General features: G+C 38.9%; 2 protein-coding genes across 2 annotated transcripts; both read right to left on the bottom strand.

The window, feature by feature from the left end:
- Positions 1-748: 748 nt before the first annotated feature.
- Positions 749-27,655, bottom strand: LOC144655644 (uncharacterized). Its single transcript, XM_078515933.1, has 28 exons — positions 27,452-27,655; positions 27,249-27,361; positions 25,776-25,921; positions 24,469-24,670; positions 23,611-23,769; positions 22,066-22,263; positions 21,397-21,522; positions 20,451-20,573; positions 19,909-20,031; positions 19,349-19,477; positions 18,116-18,302; positions 17,361-17,528; positions 15,919-16,202; positions 15,242-15,358; positions 14,383-14,449; positions 13,618-13,676; positions 8,089-8,205; positions 7,748-7,811; positions 7,561-7,619; positions 6,960-7,079; positions 6,627-6,696; positions 5,718-5,793; positions 4,765-4,867; positions 4,058-4,119; positions 3,605-3,724; positions 3,042-3,081; positions 2,548-2,652; positions 749-1,916 (listed from the first exon to the last, which is right to left on the bottom strand). The coding sequence occupies exons 1-28, from the start codon at positions 27,475-27,477 to the stop codon at positions 1,789-1,791; spliced, it is 3,291 nt and encodes a 1,096-aa protein (XP_078372059.1). The 5' UTR covers positions 27,478-27,655; the 3' UTR covers positions 749-1,788.
- On the bottom strand, positions 9,832-13,599 carry LOC144655694 (adenosine receptor A1-like). Its single transcript, XM_078515993.1, has one exon. It carries the CDS (start codon positions 11,174-11,176, stop codon positions 10,226-10,228), a length of 951 nt encoding a protein of 316 aa, XP_078372119.1. The 5' UTR covers positions 11,177-13,599; the 3' UTR covers positions 9,832-10,225.
- Positions 27,656-27,777: the final 122 nt, after the last annotated feature.

The following is a 27,777-nucleotide window of genomic DNA, read 5'->3' as shown; positions in this document are numbered from 1 at the left end:
AACAAACCGCCGAACCTGCATACTTGGGCTGAAGAAGATATAAAGTCAAAAGGCTGTTTCAGGAGCTTTTAGAGGAGGTCTGTGTTTGATTAAGTTCGGTATTTGATGTAACGTAAGAACTGCAAATCGCATTTTTTGAGAATTTTCTCTGTTTGTCAAGTTAACGGACAGAAATTTGTTTACATACGCTCTTCCCCTTTCCTTGCCCTCACGACAACTCCTCCATACCCCCATTATGGCGCCTTCAGTCCGGTAACAAAGACAGTATACACTGAAGGTGAAGTCTGCATTCGAGCCTAGTAGCCCACCAGGCCGGAGCTTATCCCGGTTTCCGTAGGCTAAAGCCGGCTATGAGTATTTCTACTACCCCCTAGATGGGATACTAGTCCATCGCAGGGTTACCTCCAGCAGTAAATTCCCCGGTACCCATTAATACACCTGGGGTGAAGAGAGGCACTATGCGAGTTAAGTGTCTTGCCCAAAAACACAACACAGTGCCCCGACCAGGGCTAGAACCCAGACCGCTCGATCCAGAGTCCAGCTCACTAACCATTAGGTCACCGCGCCACTGCACCGCAACAAAATTTTGGTTATCAATCTTGGGCTCATACAACTTCGTAATCAGGCAGGGGATTTATGCGCGGCGAGTGAGGCAACCCCTCTCTCAGTGGCCGGAAGTAGGAACGTATGTAACGTAATCCAAGATCACTGAAGACTGATCTGAAGATAAATTAGATCGACAAACAGAAGTTTTAAAGAACACAATACTTTTTTTAATAAAAGTCACTTTTGTTATCATATGTAAAGACGCTACATACAGTTCTGTTTTGAAATTTTTTAAAAAAGATGGATCTAAAAAGGTACTCTCGGCTACTAAAAGCTTTATATCATTAAAACGAAGCCAAAAAAGAAATGGTTAACCAGCTAGAAATTTCTTGAAAGCATTTTGGGGGGTTCAAAATAGGCGTTGGTCTGGCTTCTAATTGCCTGCGACGTTACGATTTCGCGAAATAAAACTAACGCAAGATGACGAGAAATAAGCGACTAACATCGTGCTTTGGCAGCCTGATAAGGGACGGTACTGACTGCCAAAGCTGCGCAGTGAGTAGTCCTTTGTCGACAAGCATTGCCAAGTCGAGACTGGGATGGACAAAAATACAGAAAATATATCAAACTTGTCCCCCAGCCTCGGCTTGAAACCATTGTTCGCGGCATTAAAGAGGCTAGATCATGGTATTTTAGGTAATTGTATTTATTTTCGTTAATTAAGAGCTCTAAAATTCAAATTGGCAGAGCAAAAGTCTTTTATTGGCACAATCATGGCCACATAACAAATAAGGATGATTTTCGAGCATTGTAAATGCCACTTTCAAACAAATTGAAATAATCTTGAAAAAAGTCGAGCCGAGGTTTTTCAAGTTTACCCAAACGCAATCCGTTTTAATCTTCTCGAATTTTGCCCAACCAAGCCCTTTTTGGCCTGCCTGTTTTTCTTTTGAGTTCTTCTACAGTTTTAAGCCGCCATTCTGATATTTTAGTTAATTCTATAACCAGTTGGCCAGTGCCAAAAGTCTAAAATTGCGTGACATAGCCCCTTAAGCGTAATGAGGGAAAAATCTATTGCTTCACAGAAATTTCAGGGAGGTTACTATATAGAGAAATAAAACAAATATTTAATAGTAGCGAATCCCGACACGAAATACACACGTTATTAACTTATTTTAAAAGGCTTTCAAAAACTACCCTTTTTTACACACATATTTCATATGGATTTTTTTTGGTTATGTTTCATTTATCGATTTCATGATATTCCCCTCCGCTGCATGCGTTTCTTGTTGATGGTGAAACGATCACTCTCCGACGTTTCTTGCGTAGCAGATCTGTCGCAGTGGTGCGAATAGTTGGTTTGTCTCCGCCTGGAGTGGAAGAAAAGAAGAAGAAGACGAAAAAAATGATTTTGAACGCTTATTCAATAACTTGGAAACCAAAATATGTTTTCTTTGGCTTTAGCCTGCTAAACTCGACGCCCAATCGATTGTGCGGGAGAGGGAGGCCGGGTTATTAGGCTTGTTTGGCACTCCCTCGCCAGATTGTGGTAGGATACGATACCAGGAGCGCTTTCGATTAACCGGTGAGATTTTTTCGTTAAAAGGACCAGTACAATTTTTCAACAAACACAGTGGTGTAACAATTGAAAACTTTCCAGTGGAAAGGACCCTTCCATTTAAATTCTCACCGAAACAGCCGAAAGAAACCTCGAGCTTGCCATTTAATCCATCTTTAAATAGTTAGCCGGTTCAAAAATTTTGGTTTAACGTCAAGCAAACGGTAAAGTTGTTATCAATCAATAAGGAAAAACAACGTGTAACTGCGTAGATTGTTAGGTCCGTTCTTGGGGACAAAAATTAGTTTCGTTCTTTCTCATTTTTTTGCGAGTTATACAATATTTTCCCTAAAGGGACCGAACGAGCTTGTAGCTCTATAACTCCATTATAACGGCTTTCGTAGCCTTAGCACGTGCTCACGTGAATTACGGTCATTCCTTACTTGAGGTAGAATCTTCATCATCATCATCATCATCATCTTCGTCGTCATCATCATCACCGGTAACTGTCACGATTTCCTCTGTTGTGGGCCGGAGCGTCGTTGGCTCTAATCAAAAACAGTTTGGAGGGAAACTGTCAACTATTATGGTCAAAACTCCCTGTCCTTGCAAAATAGGAGGAACTGAAAGAGTTTCGGGAGGAGAGGGGATAGTGTTGTAGACATTTTTATTCTATCTTGGTTGTAGTTATCATTTCTTGTCTGTCTGTCTGTCTGTCTGTCTGTCTGTCTGTCTGTCTGTCTGTCTGTCTGTTTGTTTGCTGTTGTTGTTGTTTTGCTACGTGCTGTTTTGAAGATCTCAAAAATGATACATTAGAATACAAAAAAAAACGTTTAACCAACAAGAACAAAAACCAAAGAAGCAAATAAATAAACAGACAGACAAACAAACAAAACAACTGCAACAAACAAGATTGTACATAGTTCTTATTACTCACCCGTGCAGCCAGAAATTGCTTCACATCGGGTCTGACTTCCCTAAATAAAACAAAAGCACCATATTAGATCTTTTAAGTGATTGTGCAATTTTTGTTGAACCAGTGGAAATCAAGTTATGACATCTAACCAATCAAAAGGAACGGAGATAACGCCACGAGACAATCAAGACTTGAAGAACTAAAAAACTTGTAAACCGACCAAAGCGCAGGTATATAGGTATACTGCTACGCTGCAATTCAGTTCTCGAAGTAAACGATAAGAGTTTCGCTGACTCGCGTTGGGTAACCATACAGGAAAAGACTAACGTCCAATCGCGTGCAAATTCTACGTTATTATACTGAACGTACGTTCTTGCCAAAAAACGTGACGCAAGTCGACACACTAAGTTGGAAACTTGCGACTACTTGTGACTCCGGTTGCCCAGAGCCACATACAAGCCTACTGGTCTCCAAGACTTCTCCAAGACTTCTTCTTCTCTTCTCTTCTTCTTACAGTATTCCTTTATTAATTAGTTAATTAACACCAGCCTGCTTGACACAATCTTCTAGATAATACAACACACCTCGCAGTGACATATTTCACAAGGGCTTTTCCTCCAGGATGTTCCATCGGGTTTGAATTCCAATCCAAAGATGCACCCTTGACTACCAACACTCTGCTTCCAGACTTCGATGGAGGCGAGCTTAAATGAGTAAAGTAATTTGTAAATGAACCACATGCATTCGAGTATTTATTGCAAATATCTCACGCAAATTGCACACAGAAGAAGAATTAAAACGGCAAAGTATTTTTGTCTGCCTCGACTTTTACAGTACATTTATGCTCGTTAGTTCGTTCGTACGTTCGTTCGTCCGTCTGTCCGTTATTTTTTTTTTTTCATTTGTTTGTTCATTAGACTTTCTCAAAGTCCTTCGACCCGCGGTCACTCGCGGTCGTCGCTTCGCGACGCTTTTCGGCTCGCTTCGCTCACCAATAGAGGGCGACTTGGTGCAAGTCTATTTGTTCATTTACGTACCTTGTTCTTTAAGTCATCAACAGTCTGTAACAAAGCTTCAAAATCGTCACAAGTGGGACAATCTGAATGAAACAAACCAAATTTTTTATGCTACGTTCTAAGCAAAACCTAAACACTGGAATTCCAATTTTGTACGCCAGCTTCGATGCCCAAGAAAACACAGGGGTAGGCAAGAGAATATGAAATAGTCTCCTAGATCCTACGCAGCTGTTGTTTGGACTCGTTACGCAACGGTCCCTTCCCTACTTACGGCTGCTTAAACCTGAATCACATGCCTTTACGCGGTTCAACTCAACGAATCGCAGATACGTATACGCTACCTACGCTTACACAATCCTGAACAAGTCGCGCCAGGACCATTTGCCCAATCATAGTTCGTGTTTTTGGTTGGGAGGGAGAGTTGCGTGACAAGCCCAATCAACTGCTGCGTAGGAGACTTCATAAGAAGCAATACATTCTCCTTCCAGATTTTATAATGTGAAGATATGTGTAGTGCTTTTCTTTAAACGATGACATAATGGAAAGCATTTTAGAGTTGGGGACGCAGTACACATCATGTATCTGGCGTCGAGGTAAATGAGATCAATTCTTGACAGTGGAGGCTAAAAATAGGTCAAAACGCCGCTTTCTGGTGACGAGAATCTCTTTTTCCATTGCGCGTTAAGCTTCATGAAAGGTTGAAAGAACTGAAATGAGGCTGAACTTACGTCCACACGTTTTTCTGTCCATTTGTAGTTTGTATGTTGGATGACAGGTGCATTGAAATGAACCGGGAGTGTTGGTGCAGTTATGATGGCAGCCTCCATTGTCCTAAAACAGACACCAGTTGTAGTTAGCAAACCTTCTCCATTGCTATGCTTATGAAAATCTCCAAGCATAAGGGTTATCTTTAGTCCAGGGCCTTAACCCTTTTACAATTCCGAGTGGTCCGGCTTGGTTTATAGTTTGCAAGAAATTACCTCCTGGGTGACGGGGAGCGGATCGTCGTGCGTGTGAGGGGATAAAACTCGTTGGTTGGTGCCTCAGGGAACAGAGGTTAGCTTTGTTTAGAATTGGTGCCACCTAGGGGCGAAAATAAATTCCATCCGCGCCGACAAAACAAGACTTCGGTACCGTTTTAAGGTTCTTTTCAATATTTCCAACGGTTATCTTAAATCCCTTTTATAAAATTTATGGGAAGTCCCCCCGTCCCCCGAGGAGGGGAGGAACCTATAGACTCGATATTTGGTCATATCCCGTTTTATGGCTTTTTTCCCTTTTATAAAGTGCAATCAACGATCCACGCCTAAGGTTGAGAATAAAAAATTGAGTGAATTGAGCACAACAAAAGGCCTTCTCTTAGCTGCAACCCCAGAACAAAGTCTTGGGAAGTTTTGCCCTTTTGTGCCTCCCCTCTCCTCCCCTATTCAATGTTGACCTTACACACACAAGGCTGTGAAATGATGGACCAACATGATATGGGGGAGCGGGGGGATCCTACAGCAGTACAGGAATGGGGATTGCTACATTGAATTAGAAACTCCTCTCTAATCGGGAATGTTTTTACAACCTTCCCAACTCTTTTTGTCTTGGGTTGTAGAAGTTTAATTAAGATCTTTCCTAGCGTGCATTCGTATCCACCTTACTAGACACCACCAACCCCACCCCCAGTCCCTCTCACCGTAAGACACTCGTTGATGTCCACACATCGTGTGGAATCACTGCTGTCCATAACAAAGCCCGAGTTGCAGGAACATCTGAAAAAATAACATTTTAAGTGACCTACAAATAGAGAGGATGGCTCTCTCATTTACAGCGTTCCTACTCCAACCAAGGCCACCCAAACAAATTCTTCACAAACTGACCAAAGGTGTTTGCAAGTTCAAACAATAAAAATGGTCACAAATTTATTGCTTCTGTAGCATGCTGCTGGTGTAGATCCACATTCTGTATGTAGGAAATTTAATATTATTATTGTGAACATGCAGCCGTTTTCATTCTCTATTTTGCACAGATATTGTTAGGTGTAGTCGCAGTGTAATCTCCCGCAACATTTCATAGAATGAATAGTCGTTGTTCAAGTAATATATCTAACACGAGAGACAGTGTTTCATCGGGATATCCAAACACCGAGAACAAAGAGTTCAAAATTCGACGCGCAGCGGAGTATTTTTTGACGAAATTCGTGGTGTTTGGATAGCCGCTGAAACACGTCTCGAGTGTTTCAATCCAAATCCAAAAAAATCTCAGTCCAAACAAAAAACTAAGGAGTAAACGGAAAATTAAAAAAACGTAAAAATCTATGCTAATTAAGACCGGGTATCCAAACCTCCTTCAAAGTTAAAATGATTTTCTTTGTTTTAATTTGATGAATTATTAATGCGTTTTAAAAGGTAACTTGCAAAATGTACAGTGCAATCTGGCAAAGGCACATAGTACCTACGTTCAGGTCAGCCCACAAATGTACGAAAAATAGTTAGAATTCTCTATCCTAAGAAAACTATGGAAGGAAAACTCACACAGTCAACAGCTGTCTGTCCAAAAAAGTACTGGTAAAATAAAGACTATGACAGATATAAGTTTCACTCACCCATAACTTCCTGGGTTGTTTGTGCAGATCTGCTCACAACCTCCGTTATTTGTTTGACACTCGTTTACATCTGAAAACGAAGATTGGATAGCAAATACGTCTGTTACGCAGTGTCAGAACTCCATTCTTTGAACGTTAAGGTAAATCTCTCTTCTCTTATATTTATATCTTTTCAAAGCAAGGTAGAGCTGAGTAACACATCAAAACAAAAAAATATATATACAAGTATTACCATGTCGATATCGGACTGTTTAAGTTAAGATATATTTCTAAATATCTTTAAACACTACAGTTGCACTGCAGTCGTGTACAACCTCCTACTGTGTCACTTACCTACACAAGTGCAGTTACTGATGGCCATGTATCCCTGGTAACAAGTGCAGTTATAACCTCCCTCAGTGTTGACACAATCTTGGTTACAACACGCAGTGTTAAGCAGACATTCATCGATATCTGAAGGAAAAGGAAACAAGTCAATAGGAAACAAACTTAGACCAGTAAATAATAAAGATGGTAAATTTTAAGCTCGGTAATAAATAATAAAGATAAGATGTTCTACATGACACGAGCATGGGACAAAGAAAATTCTGAGTCCCTAACGGGAATCGAACCCATGGCCTCCCAGATCCGGTTGGGCGCTGCGTATTGCGCGTTGCGGTTCCCTGCGTAAAGAAAGTCCACAAAATAATAACACCGAGAAAACAACATACAGAGCATGCAATTCACTTTCGATTCAATTTCCACACTTCAGTATTTCCTGAAGTGGTATTTTGTTATTTTAGATCCTACTGTGTTATGCAACATATTTGTTTCCTTTTCGTGGATAACCACTTGCAACACTCACAAGGTAAAATAAGGTAAATGACATCCGGGTGTGGCGAATTAAATCCCTACTATAAAACTATGCAAAACAGCGAGGTCGAGTCTTGCTAACCTCTACATGTTGACCCATCTCTTAGAAGCTTAAAGCCATGGCGGCAGGCACATGAATAACTGAAAGAAGATAAAGAGTGCACAATATTACACAATATTGCAAAGACCTACAGGAGGAGCTAAATGTTGAAAGATTACTTTCTTTCGGTACTCAATGTAAAAAAAAAACAAACAAACAATTTTTCTACCTTCCATTTTCGTTAACACATCTCTGATCGCATCCGCCATTGTCGTCCAAACACTCGTTCACGTCTAATAATATTAAGAAACGAGACTTTGAATATCTAGTTATTAATAAGTAGTAAATGAATTTTGGCTTTTTTCAAGTCGAAATTCATCATTTTTAAACTGATCGATAATTTATCGCCTGAAACTGCAAGCCGGATTGTTCAGTTATGTTTTTGCGTGCCTGATCTCGCGCTGCGGAGGGCCTTTTTCATGGATACTGTTTGGTTCTAATCTAGGTACTTTTAAATTCTTTCATTTGTTGTGTTTTATTTGTAGAGGTAATTAACTTCACATATTTCACCTTCGCAGTGGTGACCATCCGATGCCAGTTGATAACCAGAAGGACATAAGCATTGATAACTTCCAACTGAGTTGACGCAGCCTTTTTCACATTTGTTCAGTTTACATTCGTCGATATCTTAAAATAAAAGACAACATCCATTATTGCAGATAATATAGTCCGGTACAGGAAGTAATGTATATTTGTAAGTATTATGGTGTGCCGGTAGTAGGCAATACTGCCGATACCCCAAACCCCCCTGGGTTACTATCCTTTAAAATGAGATTCGGGAGGGTTTCCACGGGACCAAGAAAATCTTGACCGCGGTGGAAGTCCCGGTACAGAGTCACAAACCGTTTAGCGACAATATTCACTATTTTTGGAAACTGACGAAAAAATGCCCTGAGACGGCGTTCATTTGATTGCTAAATAGCGAAGAATAGCGGATCATACCACCAAAAACAAGAATTTTTAAATTACTTAGATCACTTTTATAAACGTGATATACAAATTACCTAAAAAATATACCAAAAGAAATACACACACAAACAATATTTTTCTAACGGTTTATACACTTCTTTTGCGTAAGGTTTTCTATATAATTGTCTGTACCAAGGGCTGCGTCCCTAAAACCGTTTTTTTTTTCATTATGGAAAAAAAAAATCGATTTTAGTTACACAATTACACAATTATAACAGTCTGCCCTTAACCAAAATGGCGTCCGAAACCGTCACTGGGTGTAGTGACTAAGACGGAAGGCTGATAGTTGTGACATTTTATATCAGCAATTTGGTATAGACTGAAGTTCGTTTTAGACACTTAAAAAGAAACAAAATTAAATGGTTCATGTTCATGGTTGCTGTGGACAGGGAATTACACTTGTCCAGAGAAAGAGAGCGAAAGGAAACGCTCTGATAAACTTTTCCTTCCTTGATGTTTTGTTTGAATTTACTTGCATGCAATAAAATAAATTGTTCCAAAGAAGGTTTTTTACGACTTTAATTTCATGAGTAATAAATGAATAAATCATGAAGCTTGTCACACTTGATTTAAACAGTCACCGTAATTTCTGAAAGATTGATTGAACAATAGCTTATCCTGCTATTAAGGGCAGAAATAAGTGAGCATTCAAAATGTTGTATCTGCCGCAAAGAATTAATATTTTATCATTTAAATGTAATAGTATTTCCATGTCTCGAGTATGTTAAGGAGGTGATTCCACGAATTAGTAAAGTAACCAATATAATCTACTAAGAGGAAACCATTAAAATTACTAGGGCATCTATTGATAACAGTTTTTATTGTAAAAGCTGATGGAGTAACCCTATTTAAATAAAGGCTTTCTTCTATTAACAAAAGCGCGGAAGACAGATTTTTCCAACCCCCTTTTGTCGCCAACGTCACTTTTAAATTATAACCATTAAAGAGGCGGAACATAAAGAACAGTTTTGATTACCTCAATTTTCCTAGTATACGCACTGATTTAATGATGGTCGTAAATCAAAGATATCACACAGGGAGTAAACCACTGCGACCGTAAATATCAGGTAAAATTAAACTTTGGCCGATATTGCAAGCTACCCGCCGCAACCTTTAGTCTGGCATGCAATCAAAACTCGACGAGAGTAAAAAGGCTGTCTGGTGCTGCCACTGTAGCTTCAGTTGCCGAAGATAAAATACCCTGTAATAATTCTTTATTTAGGCCCTGTGTTGTAGGCAAGATCCCCGGACAGGGTGACTTTGATTTTTTACTAACCTCCCCCCCCCCCCCCCCCCTCACAATTAAAACAGTGATGACAACTAATAAATATGGCGAACCATGGGGAGAGCGCTTTGATGTATTCAACGGGCAATCAAGACGTCTTTTTTTGCCTTAAAAATACTCCAGAATACTGAAATGTGAACAAAAATTATTTACTTTTAAAATTTAATCTTTAATTTAAAATTGCTGCACAGGTGTTACTTTACTTTACGTGATATTTTTATTTTTACAATCAATCGAATGTTTGTCGACTTTGGCATCAGAACTGGAATTTAAACAAAAATGCTTTGCTGATTCAATAAGTAACTCAATGCTACATTACAATAAATAACATTTTTTACAATAAATCAAACAGTTTAAACGTTCTGTCCTTTCTGACAACAGTTCACCCGCCCTTCAGTTTTCCGGCCTTTGCATGGCACCATCACCAACAACGTTTCTCGACCGGCAGACGCAGCGACCGCAAATTGCCATGAATGCTCTTTTGTATTTTGGAATTCTCCATGCGTAAATAAAAGGATTTAAACTACAATTTACTAAAATGATTTGGTTAGATAGGTAAAGAAACATCTTGAAACTCGACCTGTTTGCAACTGACGGCCAAAGAACGTATATGTTCTGTGCGATATACTGAGGCGCGAACACTAAGTAAAACGAAACAAGAACAAAAAGAAAAGCAGTTATCGTTTTACTTTCCGAGTTCCTGCGAGCAAAGTCCATTTGCTCTGTCCTGTTAGCCAAATTTCGCACTTGATTGTTATGCGAGCGAAGGGCGCGGTATGTTTTCCAGTATACCACAGGCAGTATGATTAGAGGAACTGTAACATGGATATGGCAATACAGAGTAACAAAAAGAGTTTGTGATAATCCTGTCTTACGAAGGCAGGAAAAGAGAAGAGAGTAAATCCAAACAACAACGATAAACCATTTGATCTTCGTTTTCGTCACGCCCGCTTTGTATTGGAGTGGAGATGACACCGCTAACAGGCGGTCAAAAGACATCGCAGCGATCGTACAAGACGACGCGACATTTAGTGCAACAGCAGGAATGGACAAGACGAGCAATACGCCAAAGAGTTCTTCCCTTGTTTGACCTGTAAGTAGGGCGATATTGTAGTACAGACTTCCATATCCAGGCACAGCGCCTGCGAGCAAGTCGCATACGGCCAGGTTTACGACCAGGAGAGTGACCGGCGTCGCCCATAGCGGTTGATTTCGGCTAGGATCTCGTATGACAGTAACCAACAAAATTACGTTTGATAGGACTGCTGGTGTGGCCAGCATGAAGGTCAGAGCGGCTTGAGACAGCAGACGGCTGTTCTCTAACGCTGAATCAGGGCTGGACATTGTAGAGATAACGCGTCTTGTTTGAACTACAGCTGACAGCAACTAAGAACACCGTCAGCGTGGCGCATTAAATAAGAGTTTTACCGTGCAAGTAATTATTCCAGAACTGTTTAGTACAATGCCTCTTTCAGAAGAGAACTACTTTGAACAGGAAGTAAAGAGCTCATTTGTTTATCCTGACATCATGAAAAACCAGAGTAATAGTACAATGCCTCTTTCAGAAGAGAACTACTTTGAACAGGAAGTAAAGAGCTCATTTGTTTATCTTGACATCATGAAAAACCAGAGTAATAGTACAATGCCTCTTTCAGAAGAGAACTACTTTGAACAGGAAGTAAAGAGCTCATTTGTTTATCTTGACATCATGAAAAACCAGAGTAATAGTACAATGCCTCTTTCAGAAGAGAACTACTTTGAACAGGAAGTAAAGAGCTCATTTGTTTATCTTGACATCATGAAAAACCAGAGTAATAGTCATAATTCGGAGAAAATAACTAAATGACTAAATACGTCGGGTAATGGCAAAATTATAAAAAATCAAAATCTTCAAAATCAGACTCGAAAAGATCACAAACAATATGGAAAGCTCTTAAGAAATGGGATATCGCACCTTAAAGTCGCATCCCGGGAGAGGTCCCAACTGCGAATACTTAAAGGTCTTACCAAACATGCATTTAAAAAAAAAATTAATGGAAAGACGAATATCGAACAATATGTTTAAGGTGATTATTTCTCGTCAGTGCCATATGTGCGTATGGAATTAGTTTCCTGAATTGAAACTTAAGTTCTCTTTTGTTTTATAATGACTGTTTGTCCAAAAAAGTTACATTTGTAATTTGGCTCTTAACTTTGCATCAGGGTTGCAGACCACTGAATTGTCAATATAATAAATCTCTGCTATTAAACTCGAAAAGATAATTTTTCGCACTTTAAAGTATTTAATTGTAAAAATACTTAACTTGTAGAAAGTTGCTCACGAAAGCGTCCTGAGACCAAAAATGTACTCTGCCAGCCATTATTTCGCGCTGTTACAGCGTTCCATTGAATTTTAGGGTGCTTCACGACCAAAGAGGAAAATTGAAAATGTTTCAATTTGAGAAAAGCGATCGATAACAATTATAAAAACAGGAAGTTTGTCAACACAGGTTCACAATGCGCCGAAGGGATTTCTTCACATCACTGAAAATCCAATAATATATCCCTTACTTCTTATAAATTAGTATTATTTATTCATCGAGTTCCTCTCATGTTTAGCATGAGATTAGAATCACTTCCCAGCCAAAATCGCGAAATACGTTTATTTTGACGATGTGGCGATGTAAAAGACAATACAAACTTTATTTTAAAACACTCACTGAATAGGGCTTTTCAGTGGCAATTAACCATAAACTGAATGAAATAACAATAGAATGGGAAATAAAAGCCAAAAAGTATGCTCTTTGAATAATTGCAGGGTGCCCGAAGGCTCTTATGTAAGACGTCTTTGGTACCCAGCTATCAAAAGCTTTCATAATAGCAAAGTTATACAAGTTGCCAAAAGACAAAGTAAGTCGCCTGTAGCACGTGGGCTCTGCGAGAGCACAGCTCTGAAAGCGAAGCTGAATTTAATATTACAGTGACAATTACAGTAAACATTCAGATAAAATTGACAAAATAAAGATACGGTTATGAATAAAATCATTGATTTTTGATAGGCGAATAATTCTTCCTTACATCAAACGTGGAAGCGAGTTCCAAATTTTAGCTCCATAGAATGCGAATTCCTTCTAGCCAGTAGGTAACCAGCAGTATAGGAGACTAAATCGAAGTTGTCTATTGTGAACTTGAGAACTATGTATGTTCGACCGGGAACTCCCTTCGAGATATACCAAGCCAAAACTGCATCTCGAAGTCAGTTACTGCTTGGGCTCAGTGCAAAGAGACTAGGGAAAACCTATATTGTTAATAAATAATTGTAGAAGCAAGCCAAGAGTTTTTCTAACTTGTTACTCAGTGTTCATGCGCTTTAGCACAAATCTACTTTCACCCAGTAATTATTTATGAGATTTTTTGGTGGGAGGATGTTGCTCTATTACGGAGCGCACAGGGGTAAGATGGGAAGAGGCAGATAAACTAGCGCGTACGTCACAAGCAAAGATTGTTATGGCGATTTCCACAAGTCTCATCTCCTACGGCCGTGGCAAAATTGTCAGACCTAAGAATAGTACAGCTAATTACTTGTTAAAATTAAAATAAAGTCAGATTTCGTTAATCCGATAAATTCCAATTATATCGGAGTTGCTGATCATCAAAATTTGTCATAATATTATACATTGCACTCACCCTCCTTGCTCCAGATCAAAACATGACAGGGTTAGCTGGCTATAAGAGCGACCTTCGAGGGTAGTGCTTTTATAAAAAAAATTACTTACATATGTTTATACAGTCATGGCTCTACATACCACCGCAGGTTTTGTTGTCGTCGTTTAGGAAATAGCCTTCTCTACATTCACAATGGAAACTAAGCGATAAAAAACGATAGCCAGTTAGATACAAAATTGCTTTGACTCTCTCTCTCTCTCTCTTTCTCTTACAACCCCATATTCTCTTAAACAAACAAACAAATGAACCAAAGAACGAACGAACGAACAAACAAACAAAAAAACAAACAAAATGGAAAACAAACACACTAAACAAATTATCTCAGTTATCTAACAAATGAAAAAAGAAAGAACGAGCGGAAAAAACAACAACAAACAAAACAAAACGAACAAAAGCTCCAGAAAATAGAAAAGATAACAAGAAGGGGGCAACAGTTGCATAACTCACTAGCTATACTTCTGTAAGAAAATTAACGGCTTAAAGTCGAAATTGAAGTAGCTCATTGCGAAGCCGAAAACGTTATTGCGTGTTCGGTATTCGTCTACAACTCTTCGCGATTGGCTACTGCTTCGCGGAAACGCCGTTCTAAAAATAGCCTTCCCGCGAAAGACTTATCTCAAGGCACATTACCAGAGATGCAGACTTCTAGCTTATGAACTGCTGTTCTAAACCAAAAAACCACATTTCCCATACTGGTCTTTATACAGTTCCCGGAATTGTATTAAGATCAGTAGGGTATTGTAATTCTTCCTAACAAGAAACATACATTCATTAGGTATGCATTGATGCTATTTGGCAAGTTTAGATGTTGTTCACGTTTGTGAGAAAGTACACTACAAGCTAACCTTCCAGCAGTATTGTTACAAACTTGCTCGCATTGATGCACTTCGAGTTTGGTACATTCATCAACATCTGAAAAGAGAGAAGACAACTTTTTGTTAATAACTTTCAATTTATTGATACCAGGTCATTTAATTTAACTGACTTGGAAAAAGTTTCAATAAAAATATGTTTCCAATTTCGTGCTTGATGTTTTATTCCATATGATACGTGCTCACCTAAAGTTGATAAATGATAATGGGGGAGAAGGATAATGATTGATAAAAGGTCGTCTTACTACTCTTACCTACCCCTTAGGGGACTACATGTTACCTAGTGAGTGGCGAAGTGACTTTCATTGTGTTAATTTTTTTTACATCGATCAGTCCTTGTTTGAAGTCCGCGGTATGAAATAGAGATAAAGTGTAGCTACAAGCAGACAACATCTTTAAATCGCATTAATAATGTGAATTTTAGCAAATCGAAAATTCATTTACTATGGAAAACTATGTACCTTATCTTAAACATAAGTTCTGGTGAAATAGAGAGATGCCACTGAAATTAAAGCACCGGCTGTTTTTTATATAAGCTAGCTTTAAAAGACTTTTTAAGTGTATATCATTAATCGTTTGTAAATGGTTTAAACCCAGGGGTATCAGTAGTTCGTATAGTGTGATCGTCTGGGTAAGAGTAGTTATGAAAAGAACTGTTGTTGGTTGACTGACGTTTCGACAACCTGAGCGGAAGTCATCTTCCAAGTCTTAACTCTGAAGATGACTTCCGCTCGGGTTGTCGAAACGTCAGTCTTCAACAACAGTTTTTTTCAGTACCGCTTTCACCTGGACGATCACACTATTACGAATGATTAATAGTTTTGTTCCTTACCTACACAGTCCTTCCACTGCGAAGTGTAACCGCTGGGGCACTGGCACGTGTAGTTACCAGGGGTGTTGTGGCATTTAGCGAGGCTGTCACACTCGTGTATCTCGTCAAAACATTCATCTGTTGTGAGCAAATACTAAATTTAGCAGCTAGACAATCGTACACCGTAGGGAAAGGGGTGGACGACATTTCCCAGAATAAAACTTTTTAGGAAATTAGCAGTTACATTTTGGATGCCTAATGTTTCTTTTTTGTTCGTTATTTCTTCATTGTTTCTCTACTTTTACTTTACACTCAGCGGGTGTTGCTATAACGTTATAGGCCTGTGTTGGACATGGTTCTCTTCATTGCACGTTTTTCCTTTTTTCTGTACCGTAAATGTTTGAAACTAATTTAAAGATAATTTGAAAAAGACTAAAAAGGGATGACGTTGTCGACTCTAAGGTCATCATCAGTGTGTGTGTTAAAGATATTATGTATACAAAAAGTACTAAATTCTAAGACGATTTGCTGCAAGTTTCCTAAAGTAAGGATCGATGGCAAGAACATTTTAACATTTTTTTTCCAACAGGGCGAAATACCTTCAAGTTGAAAGAACAAACCATGTTAACAAACAAAGAAACAAGCCAAAACAAAAGAAAAGACAAGAAAACGTAACAGCCAATGAGTGACGGCCTTACCAATGTCAATGCAAATAACATCAGTTCCATTTGGCCCGGTGTTGACGTAACCATCATAACAGGCACACGAGTGGCTTCCCCGCGTGTTCACACACTTCTGAGAGCAGTTTCCATTATTAATTTTACATTCGTCTATATCATGACACGACAAGCCGTCAGCACCTAAGTAGAAGCCCACGGCACATGAACAGCGGAATGAACCAGCTGAGTTCGCGCACGCGTAGTCACAATCTCCTTTCCCATTGTTCTTTGCGCACTCATCGATGTCTTCGCAGTTGATTGACCTGCAAGAAAGAAGTTACTCGCATGAGTCGGTTTAGAGCAGTTTTCAATTGAGTGTCGTAAAACCAAAACCAAAGTAATCACTCTGGTCAATCACAAAGAAACCAGACAATCCAGTAAACCAATCAAAACTCAAAGCAAATACATGTAGCCGGCACGAAGCGCGGGAAAACGTGCGCGAACGCGTCATGATTGGTTTTGGTTTTACTTCTGATTGGCTGAGAAATGGCGCGAGAATTTTAAACCAATCACAAAGCGTAGTAATGCAAAAACCAAAGCAAACGCGAATTACTTTCGACACTCAAGTGGATAGGATAGATGCTTTAGAAGGATAGATGCTTTATTAAAACTAAATTGCAACCCAAGGGTTGAATAATATAGTTTTTACAAAAAATTACAATGGTTAAAAAGGTGAAAACCGCTCTAATTGACAAACACGTATTCATCGGTTACTATTGTACAAAAAGAATTTCATAGTTTAAAACGTCTTAAAATATCCTTTCCGCATCATCCGCGACGACAAGGATGTCGTCTTTGTTCCTGTATTTGCAAATGGTTTCAACTTCACGCCTGTAGCTCCGATAACTACATAACGTTGCATTCTGACTCCAACGTGGCTTAAGATTTTGCTCTGGCAGTTTGCGAAATATCCACTAGGAATGAATCATTTAATACGATAAGCCTAGATCTTTTGTATGTGTATGTAAGTAATTGTGTCTTTTTTTTTCTTTGTAAGATGTAAGAAACTTCCAATATTAAATAAAAATATCAAAATACACAAAATAAGCCTAGATAAGCACATATCAAACTCTCTGGTAGGGGCTATTCTGAGTGAGTAATTAAGTTAGCTAGTCCAAAAAAAATTTGAGAAACACTCTTTTAGCGTATCTCGTGTCCTTTAAACGATTTTGTAAATTTAACTTCAACAAATTCTACCTTATGCTTTATCTAAATGAGTAGCAAAGATCTGAAATTTAAAAAAAACATTAAGAGATTTCGTTGAGAGTAACCTTGAAAGATAGATGTAACTAAAAGGCTGATTTCTGGGATAGTGAGGGAATATTTTGGGGCTAAGTTGGGAAATCAAACGTACATTGGAACAGTCTAGATATGATCAAAAGGGCGAGCTAACAGCTTAGGCACAAACTCTTGACACTTACTTAGGATCCGTGGCATTATATCCCGGGCTGCACTCACACATATAAGACCCTTCGGTATTGACACAAATCTGAGAGCATCCGCCATTGTTTACTGCGCATTCATCGATATCTGCGCAGCGTGTTTCGTTGTCGGCTGTAACATAACCCTCGTCGCACTCACAACGAAAACTGGTAAAGAAATAAATAAGAAAATGAGTAAATTAATCAGGACAAGAGGTATAAAGGGTGGAAACGGAAATGCAAATAAGTTATTGGACGTAGCCAGATTAACAGGGCCCCATCACACATTCCTAATCTAACCAAGCGTATTAAACAAGAAGTTCGGCCTCAACCCGGCCTTACTGCTCGCCGCATTTCGTTCGTCTTCCCATAATTTGTATCGGTGAAACTGAAGGGGAAACCCTGTAAAATACAAGCTGACTGACTGACTGGCTTGCTGACTGAGTTGATTGACTGACTGACTGACTGACTGACTGACTGACTGACTGACTGACTGACTTGCTGACTGACTGGCTTGCTGACTGTGTTGATTGACTGACTGACTGACTGACTGACTGACTGACTGACTGACTGACTGACTGACTGACTGACTGACGGACTGACTGACTGACTTGCTGACTGACTGGCTTGCTGACTGTGTTGATTGACTGACTGACTGACTGACTGACTGACTGACTGACTGACTGACTGACTGGCTGATTGACTGATTGACTGACTGGCGAAAACTTACAGATGCACAACCACAGTAAATTTACCTTCCTTCAAGGTTATGGCACTTATGACAGTCAGGTCTGTCCTCCAAGCACTCGTCAGTATCAACACACTTGTGAGGCAGCTTGTCGTCAAGGTGGTAACCTTGGTAACAGTCACAGTAGAAACTTCCCGGGATGTTAACGCACCGCTGCTCACACTTCGCTCCTCCCATCAAGCATTCGTCTTCATCTAAACAAAGTACCGAAATCGTTATTGTAGCCACTGAGAGAATAGCGCGTGCTTAAACTGTGGTGCATTAATTTCTTTCAGCATTGTTCAGTGATGAAAACTAAGTGAGGCAATGGAAGTGGCTCTGTATAGAATGTATTCTCTATTTTCTTATTTCCCCACAACACACTTTTTTTGCCCCCCAAATTTTGCATAAACTATTGTTTTCAAGTTCTCTTGGGAGGACTGCATATTTCCAAAACAATAGTTTATGCAAAATTTGAGGGGGCAAACAAAGTGCATTATGGGCAATTGGAAAATAGAGAATAACGAAATGCTTTAAATCAACAGAATAGAACATGTGTGCGGTTTTTAACTTAAAGGGACTATGTCACGGATTTTAACTGATTTTTAAGCCGCCAAAATTTATATTTGTGTCGCAGGAAACTTAAAAATAATAGTCCATTTTTATTAAAAATTGCTATATTAGAGCACTGAAACTGTTAATGAGCATCTTTGGCTGCGGATGGCTCGGATGGAAACGGATTGCAATTTGAAAAAGTTAGGCAAACGTTTTCAATTTGTCTCCGCGCGTCTTCGAAATATCGATATTTATAGCCTATCCACAAATTAAGGTTCAATATTCCTTTAGATGTTCAAAGATAATATTCATTTAGGGTTTTGTTGCCTACCACTAATTTCAGAACAGTTTAGAAAAAAATCTGCGAAATGCCCGTGACATAGTCCCTTTAAGTTTACAGATTGAACTAAATGGTTTAAACTCAGAACTAATGAACTTAGATGTTCTGTAAGGTAAACATGTAAAGGCGCCCCATTGGATGACACTCAGACACTTAATGGCAAAGAAGTAGATGGATTTACAAACCTGAGATGTCTACTGAAAATGTCCACTACACAAAAGTTCCAAACCAATATAGGTTTTACTTCCATATTAACTTAGAACGATGCAAAATTTCCTTTCCCTACTGTCATATATATGCAGCCATTATTCAACACCACATTTAACCAGGACTAAAATGCAAAAAGACAGGAAGAAAAGTTCTTACCTCTACAGATTTTTCCGTTAGCACTGAGCCTGAATCCTTTATTACACGCACAGTAATAACTTCCGGGCGTGTTAACACACATATGTGAGCAGTGATGAAAGCTCTTTGGTAAACTGCATTCATTTACATCTGAAAACATTTGAAAAAAACAATGCTTACTATCTGAAAACGTTGCACTGCACAGTCGTCGCCTGTTACAAGTTTGCTGGTGTCAACTGATATTCCAAAATCAGACATTACATCGCGGCAGATCCCGTACTGATTTTTCCTTTGTTTGAAACCTTATTCAGCGCGCGCACGGTATTTGGTACTTTTGGTTTGAAAGTTAAGACACCAATTTAATCGCCTTTACCCGTCAGGGGAAAGGTATTTTACTCTCATAGCGCCTTTTTCGATCTGGGACTATAGATGGATAACAGCAAGAATTTGTTGAGAGATCCCAACAAGATTAAAAGTCCTTGGCGCTAAAGAAACAGGGGATGATCACTGATGAGACATCCGGCTCAGGTACAGACCTAAAGGTAGGAAAAATGCATGACGTCAGAAGTATTTCCTTTTACCTTCACACGTGATCCTATCCGCACCGATTCTGTATCCCTTGTGACACTCACAGTAATAACTGCCTTCTGTGTCACGGCACATCTGCTGGCAGTTGTTATTCCCTGTTGCGCATTCATTCTCATCTGGAGAGTGGAGAGAGAAAAGTTAAAATTAAATTTCACTTCAAACGTACTTGTATATACTAGCTCTAATGTCAATAGCCCATTCCAGGCTCTCGGTAGTAGGAGGGAAGCGAAAAAAGGAGGCGAGCGAGGAAAAAACGCCTTCTTCCCCCTCGTTTATTTCCTCGCTCATCTGCGTTTTTCGCTCTCCCCTAACTACTGAGAGCCCGGAACGGACTTGCAGCGCGTGATGGAACATTGGATATTCCCAAGTGTTGCATCTCTCATTGCATTGTTCTAAACAGGCTTTTGTAGTGGAAGCACAGCGATTTCCCTCTTTTGAGCTTCAGTGACCTAAACGTTCAGAGGATATTGGCAGGGACTGCGACGATTGAGAACAGAACATTTAACTCTCACTGCCAAAATAATGTAAGACTTACTGACGCATGTCTTGTTATCTGTGTCGATGACGTAACCATCTCTGCATGTGCATTGGAATCCGCCTGGGGTATTCACACAAGTATCTTCGCAGCCGCCGTTGTTGATAATACATTCATCGATATCTGATGAGAAAGATTAAATTTGTCATTTAACATTTAAAATAATTTCCTTTGTAGTGGTGGTCTTACCAACCCTACACTATACCAGAGGTTTTTGCTGCGCATTGAAGAAAAGTTTCTAGTTCCCAAGGTAGAGCAAACGCGTTATCGTATCACGTTTACATGATTGCTAGCTAACTTTTTCAAGGTTTGTAATTTTGAAAGAATTCTTGTCAATTTATCCTCTCCATCTCAATAACGTTTGAATCATTTTTAGCGACCTCGCTCAAGCAAGGTGTACACAAGTAGAAGCTTATGTTAAGCCTAAAGGCCAGGGAAACGAGGAAACATGTTTCCAGCAACATGCTGGAAACATGTTTCCATAACTGTTTCTTCGTTTTGCCATGCTTCCATGCCGCGTGGAAACACGAAATGTTTCTGCCGTGTAGCAGAAGCAAATTTTGCTTCTTGGAAACAAACTTGACGATGGAAACAATGTTTTCCCGTGTGGCAAAACTGGGGAGCATTGTGGAAACATGCGCGCGCTGCAGGTGTTCCAAGAAATATGTTTCCCCGTTTTGCCAGGCCTTAACATGGGTAACCATCTGATATATGTGTTGATAGCGTTGCTGAGTCCGAGGTCCTTATTTCTTTGTGAGTTCGATCACTGAACTGAATCCCCCTGAATCCCTCTTCGCTGTTTAAGCGAGTGATGCAATTGGCTCGATCATATCAAGCTTTCGAAATAAGGATTGACCTCTATTACACCCAAAGTTAGACTACATTCAGCAGAATCAATTCAACTTCATAAAAAGAAAAAGGCGAAAAAAGGGAGCAACCTCCATACCTATGCAAGTCATCCCGTCAAAATCCAGAGAGAATCCTGGGTTGCACAAGCAAACCCTTCCATCAGTCGTCCTTGAACAAATATCACTGCATCCTCCATTGTTTACTATACAGGGATTAGCAATAGCTACATGATAGAAACAAATGACACATATTCGTTACGTTAAGGCCCTAATTGCACTGACGTTTTAAGAAAACTCCGTGTTCATTCAGACGAAGATGTTGGTGATGTTGTGGTTTGCGTCCACACTGATCGTTTTTTAATCGTTTTTACTTGTCCATATTTAACTTTGGTCTTAAATCGATGCTTTGAAATAGGCTTTTAAGTTGACGCTTCATTTTTACCCGTCCATCCATAAACGTCTTCACTTTTGAAAACGTTTAGATTGCGTCCATTTTTGAATAAAGGGATCAGCGTTTTCACCGATGAAGAGTGGACGATACAACAGGTGTAAACGCATCTAAATCTATACGTCGGTTTCCAAACGTAAACGAACTAATGTGGGTGGGGTCTTTACATTATGGAAGTACGTGTGAAGATGCTAACTCTCTTGGAATCTTACAGTTCATATAATGGATAAAAAGCTCACCCTGAATTTCATGAAGATAACAAAAAGTAATGCTTTTCCAACGTACTTCATTTGTAGCGAATAAGTCACTCAATACTCACCTTTAGATTCGGCGGTATACCTAGCGACGAAGCCAGTGTGAGATATCGTCTGATCCGTGAAAAATTTCAGTAATAGTTCATTTGTGGACGAGCGGATTGGGGCGGGCGAATTGCTTCCGCAGTACTTGCCAAGATTTGGAGCATCTGTTGACTTCCCGTCAAAAATTTCAACATAGTCATATGCACAGCCTGTAGAATCTAGAACCAAATTTGGGGGAAACAAAAGCGATAAGATACTGTTTGTCTAAAAGATATCATAAGTCTGTCTCTTGAAACAAAATGTTTTTAGAACCCAACATGTTGATAGCTGGTTTTGGCTTGGTCTAAGAGCGCTTTCCATTACACAAAACTGTTCGGCCGACCCGGTGGTTTTGAATGTGAAATAGGCCTTTCCCACAAGACTTTCCCACAAATCCACCACAACAAAAAATTTGCCGAAAAAAAATATTTTTATAAAAAAAAAAGAATTTTTTTTTAATTTTTTAATTTTTTTATTATATTTTTTTTTTTTTTTTTTTTTTTTATTTTTTTTTTTTTTTTTTTTTTTTTTTTTTTTTTATTTTTTTTTTTTTTCCCCCCCCCAATTTTTTTTTTTAAATTTTTTACCGTGTTTAAATAAAGTTGTTATTATTATTATTAACAGTGTATAACAGTTCTCTGGCATTGACTGATTTGAAAGGACAAATCTGACTAATAACGGAATCTGACAAATGGAAAGTGCGGTAAGACTCATTCAGTTGATCCGATTTCTTCGACATATTCTAAACGTATTTTGATGCCTATATGGTTTACCGCTAGATATAAAACATTTTGAAATTCGGTTAAATTTGAGAAGTCCCAAAAGTTGCCATAAATCTTAAATTTCAGACAACCAGCATGTGTTTTTCCATCTTACTAGCAGAAGATCATTCGAAAATGAACTAAGAACAGTAATCGAAAGAGCTGCATTATATTGTGCTTGTATAGAGCTAAACTTTGGACAATTTATTTTCTACCTCTTTATTCTCGTGATCAAAACACTTTTTTGACAGTTCTTCTAGCTTGATTTGAAGAGACTCAATAACATGCCCAGCTCATATGTAACCGAACAACAATGCTTTGATTTTGTAGAGCGGTACTTGATAACTTCGCATATAGGTAAGATCTGATTGAAGTGGACTACAATGTGGACAGTTTTTGTTTCATCATTCAGTCATTAACTGAACACACTACAATACTGTGGGCAACTCTTCACAGCGGTCAACCGCAAAAAATGACGTCACCTCTGTTTTTCGGCGCCTCGAACTTTTCTAAGAATTTAACTCGAAAGTGCAAACTTTTTTTTTAAGAAATTGTTATAGAAATAGTACGGTGAAAGAAAATTTCAAATTGGGAAACTCAGTGGAGATCAATTATCAAATTTCCAATGCATAAGCAGCGTATAAACCTTAACTTTCCAGGGACGGCGTTAACTTTTGTTTTGGGAAATTTTAAGATTTGTATGGAGAAGTTTTGACGGGAACTGCGCACGGGCGCGACGTTTGACCGCTGTGTGTGTCAACTCACTTTCTGCAGGCTCAAGATCAAAGTGTGTAAAATGCAGTGTGACAAGTTTTTCCTTGGGTACACAGATGAGGTAGGAACAATCCAGGGAATCTGGGTGTGCGTTGGGATGATTTGGAGTTTTGATCTCGCCACTCTCTCCTCTAAAGGTGCGGCTACAACCTGTAACGATAAAAAAAATGATTTAGCTACTTTTTTATCATTTTGAAGTAAGAACTAAAGTAGTAAACTGTTGTATCCAAACACTTTATCGGTAAGAAAGCGGATTTTGATTGGGAGTCTTAAGAATAACGACGAAGTATCCGAGTCCTGTATGTCCCGTATGAGGCGCCCTTGTAACTGCAGATGTCACTTTTAATTTGTTAAGTGGAATATGACCATTTCTTAAATGATTTCACCTTGGATGAAGTTGGTTATACACACAGAACGTTGATGTGGCTAGGTGAGACAGGTTTAAACACGTGAACAATTTTTTTTTTCTTTTTCTTTTGCGAGTTTATTCTTTGCTTTACTCTTAAAGCTCTTCAGGCAAACGAAATGTTAGCTACAAAGGTTACCTTTGTTAGCTACTACTATAGGATTTCCGAGAATTGTAGGGCTTGATCTGATGGTCCCCTGCGGGTGTAGGGTATTCTTATTAAGAAGTATCTGTTATCAATTAAAAAAATGTTCGTCCCGCTAAATATTAACGTGTAATTACAATAGAGCAAACTAATTTGGTATAGTCCACCGTTTTGCCCGGTCTCGTCTCTATCACCATCCCATCTGCCCCATCTGTCAAGATGGGGCAGATTTCCGAGAAATCTTGGCCGATACTTTGTAAAAAAAAAATGACACTGGGCTTTGTTCCAAATGCCATACCTGACTTGGTGAACTCCAATTTGAAGCCTTTGAACGCAACTGAGAAATCCGAATGAAATCTTAGGAAGAGATGTGGGCCGCTAGACACGATGGGGTCAGGTAACCCACTTCCACATAGCTTGGCCACTTGGTTGGCTGATTGTCTTGTTTCACCGTTGTAAATTTCCAGAGAGTCATACTCGCAGTTGTTGCTTGTTTCCACCTAAAAAATCCAATTTAGTCAATGAGTCAATATATTCGTGTAGAAATGATGGGCGTGAACTTAAAACTATGTGTTCCAACTCTAATTTCTCCTACGAGATCGAGACAAAGTCAGGAAAGAACGTTATAGGAATACAGGGACTGATTACATATGGAAACTGGAATGATTTAACCAAACCATCTCAAGTATTTTGTTAATGAATGCATGGAAACTGATATGGATAAACTGCGTGAGGTATATGCTTTTTTTTCAATTTTGGTGGTTTTCAAACTGAGCAACTTTAATACAGAAATAGCTTATAAGTTACATTACGTTTTCAATTTATTTACTATAACACTGTTTATAAATTTATAATATACTTTCATTTCAACAGCATGAATCACAAGCGCAACACAGTTGCCAATGCTCACACCAAAAATGACGTTCTAAATCACTCGGGTTTCGATTTCATGAAGTCAGGAGAAAATGCTTCTCGGTTGATGAAAGATTAGATTTCAGGTATAAACTACATAGCTTGTGTACAGCCGTCCCGCTCCGCTCAGGCTAAGTTCACATCAAGCTTCAAATGTGTTTAAAACCGGGAGGAGGGTTAAAAGCTCTTGGTGAAACAGGATTTACGCTTTCATATTCAATACCTCAGAGAAGCTATCCCACGGTGTAATGATGTTATTTTTTCCGACTCCCAAAATTACTTGCTTGCAAATCGAAGGTGAAACTGATAACAGATCACAGACTGACTAAACTGTAATAATTAAGACAAAAGAAGGTTTAGATGGATTAAATTCAACGACAGCTTGACAAGTTTAAGTTCCGTCCTTGATGGAGCTGAGACATACTTCCCCTAATCTACCTTCTTGTTAATTATTTTCGCGGGACTTAATTTTCGTGATTTGGCCAAAAAATACGCAATTAACATAAAAACACAATTAAATTCGTTTGGATTAAATTAAAGCGGGTCTTTAATTTCGTGATTTTTTGAAAATCGCGAAAATCGCGAAAATTAAGACCCGCGAAAATAAGTAACAATAAGGTAAACATTATTGTGATGCAAACACCATTGTTGAGACTCAAAGTGTACGAAACACGAAGTGTATTGTCATAATACCTCAAAGTCAACAAATGTCAGTGTAATGCGTGAGCCATCATCGACGGAAATCTTCCATTTGCAGTTAGCTTCATGAGGGTAGCGGATTGGAAAACCAGGACTTTTGATAACACCAGAGTCACCTGTCAGATCTCCGCCACACTGAACTGAAAACGAAGAGAAACTTCTCACTGACTACTGAGCAAAATAACCCGGAGGATGTTGTTTCAAGAATGTGAGAAAGCTAAATTTCACACTCATTATTTTCCTCGCGAAAAACGCGAAAGGTTTTTCTTTCACCTTCGATCTTTGCTGGATGTAGAGGGAAGCAAACAAATCATTATTTACGTGCTTTTTGGAATTGAATTTAAAACGTTATCGTCTTTGTCTATTTAATAAGTAATAGGTATGTTTTGTTTATTTCCGTTGCTGTTGTTTTGTTCTCTTATCTAATTGTGTTTTCATTACCGATTATTTATGTCATGTACTATCTTTTATCATCGATTCCAAAAAAAACAAAAAAAATGTAGAGATGAAAGTCAATATAATTGTCTTTGGCAAATAAATATTTACATTGTTTCGGCCATATCCTTGACAGGGGGGTCATCAAACCTTTAGAATAAAACGCAAGATGCTTATTCACGAACAACGAGGAAGAAAAAAAATATTAGTTTACTTTTCAGAAAGTAATAAATTTCAAATGACAAATTCACGCGTCACGAATTTAACACCTTTCTCACGCATCACAATAAGATCACCACAAGTCACGTAGGTTCTTGAAACTAAAATTTTCTGTGTAATTACTTCTCTGACAATTGAACTTCACTTGGTTTTGCAAGACAGGTCTCAGAGAGTCTTTGACAAGACAGAATTACTGCCTAGCCCTTATGCTAGTAATTTTCTAACAGACGAAGATCTTATTATTTCCCCATACAATACGTATCAAGAGAGCAAGGTCAGAAGGCGAGAATCGAAGAATTAGAAAAAGAATTAGTACCATTTTAACAGAAACATGGGTATATCAGTCATTAGAAAGAATTTATAGCCTTTAGCATGGTACCGAAACGGTTCAGTTCTGTGTCCTCGAATCACGCCAACGTGCTTCAGCAACAAGGACACTGCTGATGCAGAGCTACGCAGCGAGAGGAGTTTTAGCGTCAAGAGCAAAATTTCACCAATCGGGAAATTAACGAAAGACATTCCCAATCTCTACAATTTAAAGCTCTCTTATTATAGCTTTATGCACGAAAAAGCATCAGAGAACCACAGATGACCTCACATTTCTTGTCCTCTTTACTTTCTTCTCCGTTCCTCGGCTAATTTCGTTCGCCACTATTAATTTCACCGAGCATAATTTTCTATTTCCTTAAAGCTTCCCTTCAGGAGCTATAACCGGGAGCTGTGATCGGTTATTAAATACGTAGGCTTCTACTACGGATTTGAAGTAGTTTAAATAAGAGCAACACGTTATTTAGTCACATCATTATAACTTACCATCGTTGGATCTAGGGTGATCATAACGTCGATTTGGGAGATGAGATCTTGGTCGACGCTTCAAGTTAAAGGGCAGGAGCGCGTTAGAAGCCAAAATCAAACTCGCAAAAAACCTGCGAGAAATACAAATAAAAAACACTTACAACCTTAAAAAATAAAGCAATAAATCTAATGTATCAACTTGTCTTCGCTCAATGACTCACATGCACCAGATTAATGAAGAGGCCATAATTCGTCCTTCGAAGCTAAAGACAGGAAGGTCTAGTAGGTTGCTTGGTGCGCTGTGATGTTATTTTTGTCGCAATAGTCAGCGTAACCCTATACGCTGTTTGCCAGCTTTGGTTACTTCTGGAACATATCCATGGTTAGACCGCATTTTTGTCGTGACCCCTGCTCGGCGCTGTTAGCTCAACCTTTATCTGTTTAAATTGACGGATTTGCTTAATAAACGCCTGTTTATCAATTGATACGTAAAAAGATGAAAAGAAACGCTTGGGTGTTTTGAAACTGCTATCTGTAAAGGAAAATT

This window comes from Oculina patagonica, chromosome 5 (assembly GCF_052425735.1).
Source record: "Oculina patagonica isolate OP01 chromosome 5, crgOcupat, whole genome shotgun sequence".
Lineage (NCBI taxonomy): Eukaryota > Metazoa > Cnidaria > Anthozoa > Scleractinia > Oculinidae > Oculina > Oculina patagonica.
The sequence above is the reverse complement of the archived record's forward strand: the minus strand, read 5'-3'. Positions and strand labels throughout refer to the sequence as shown.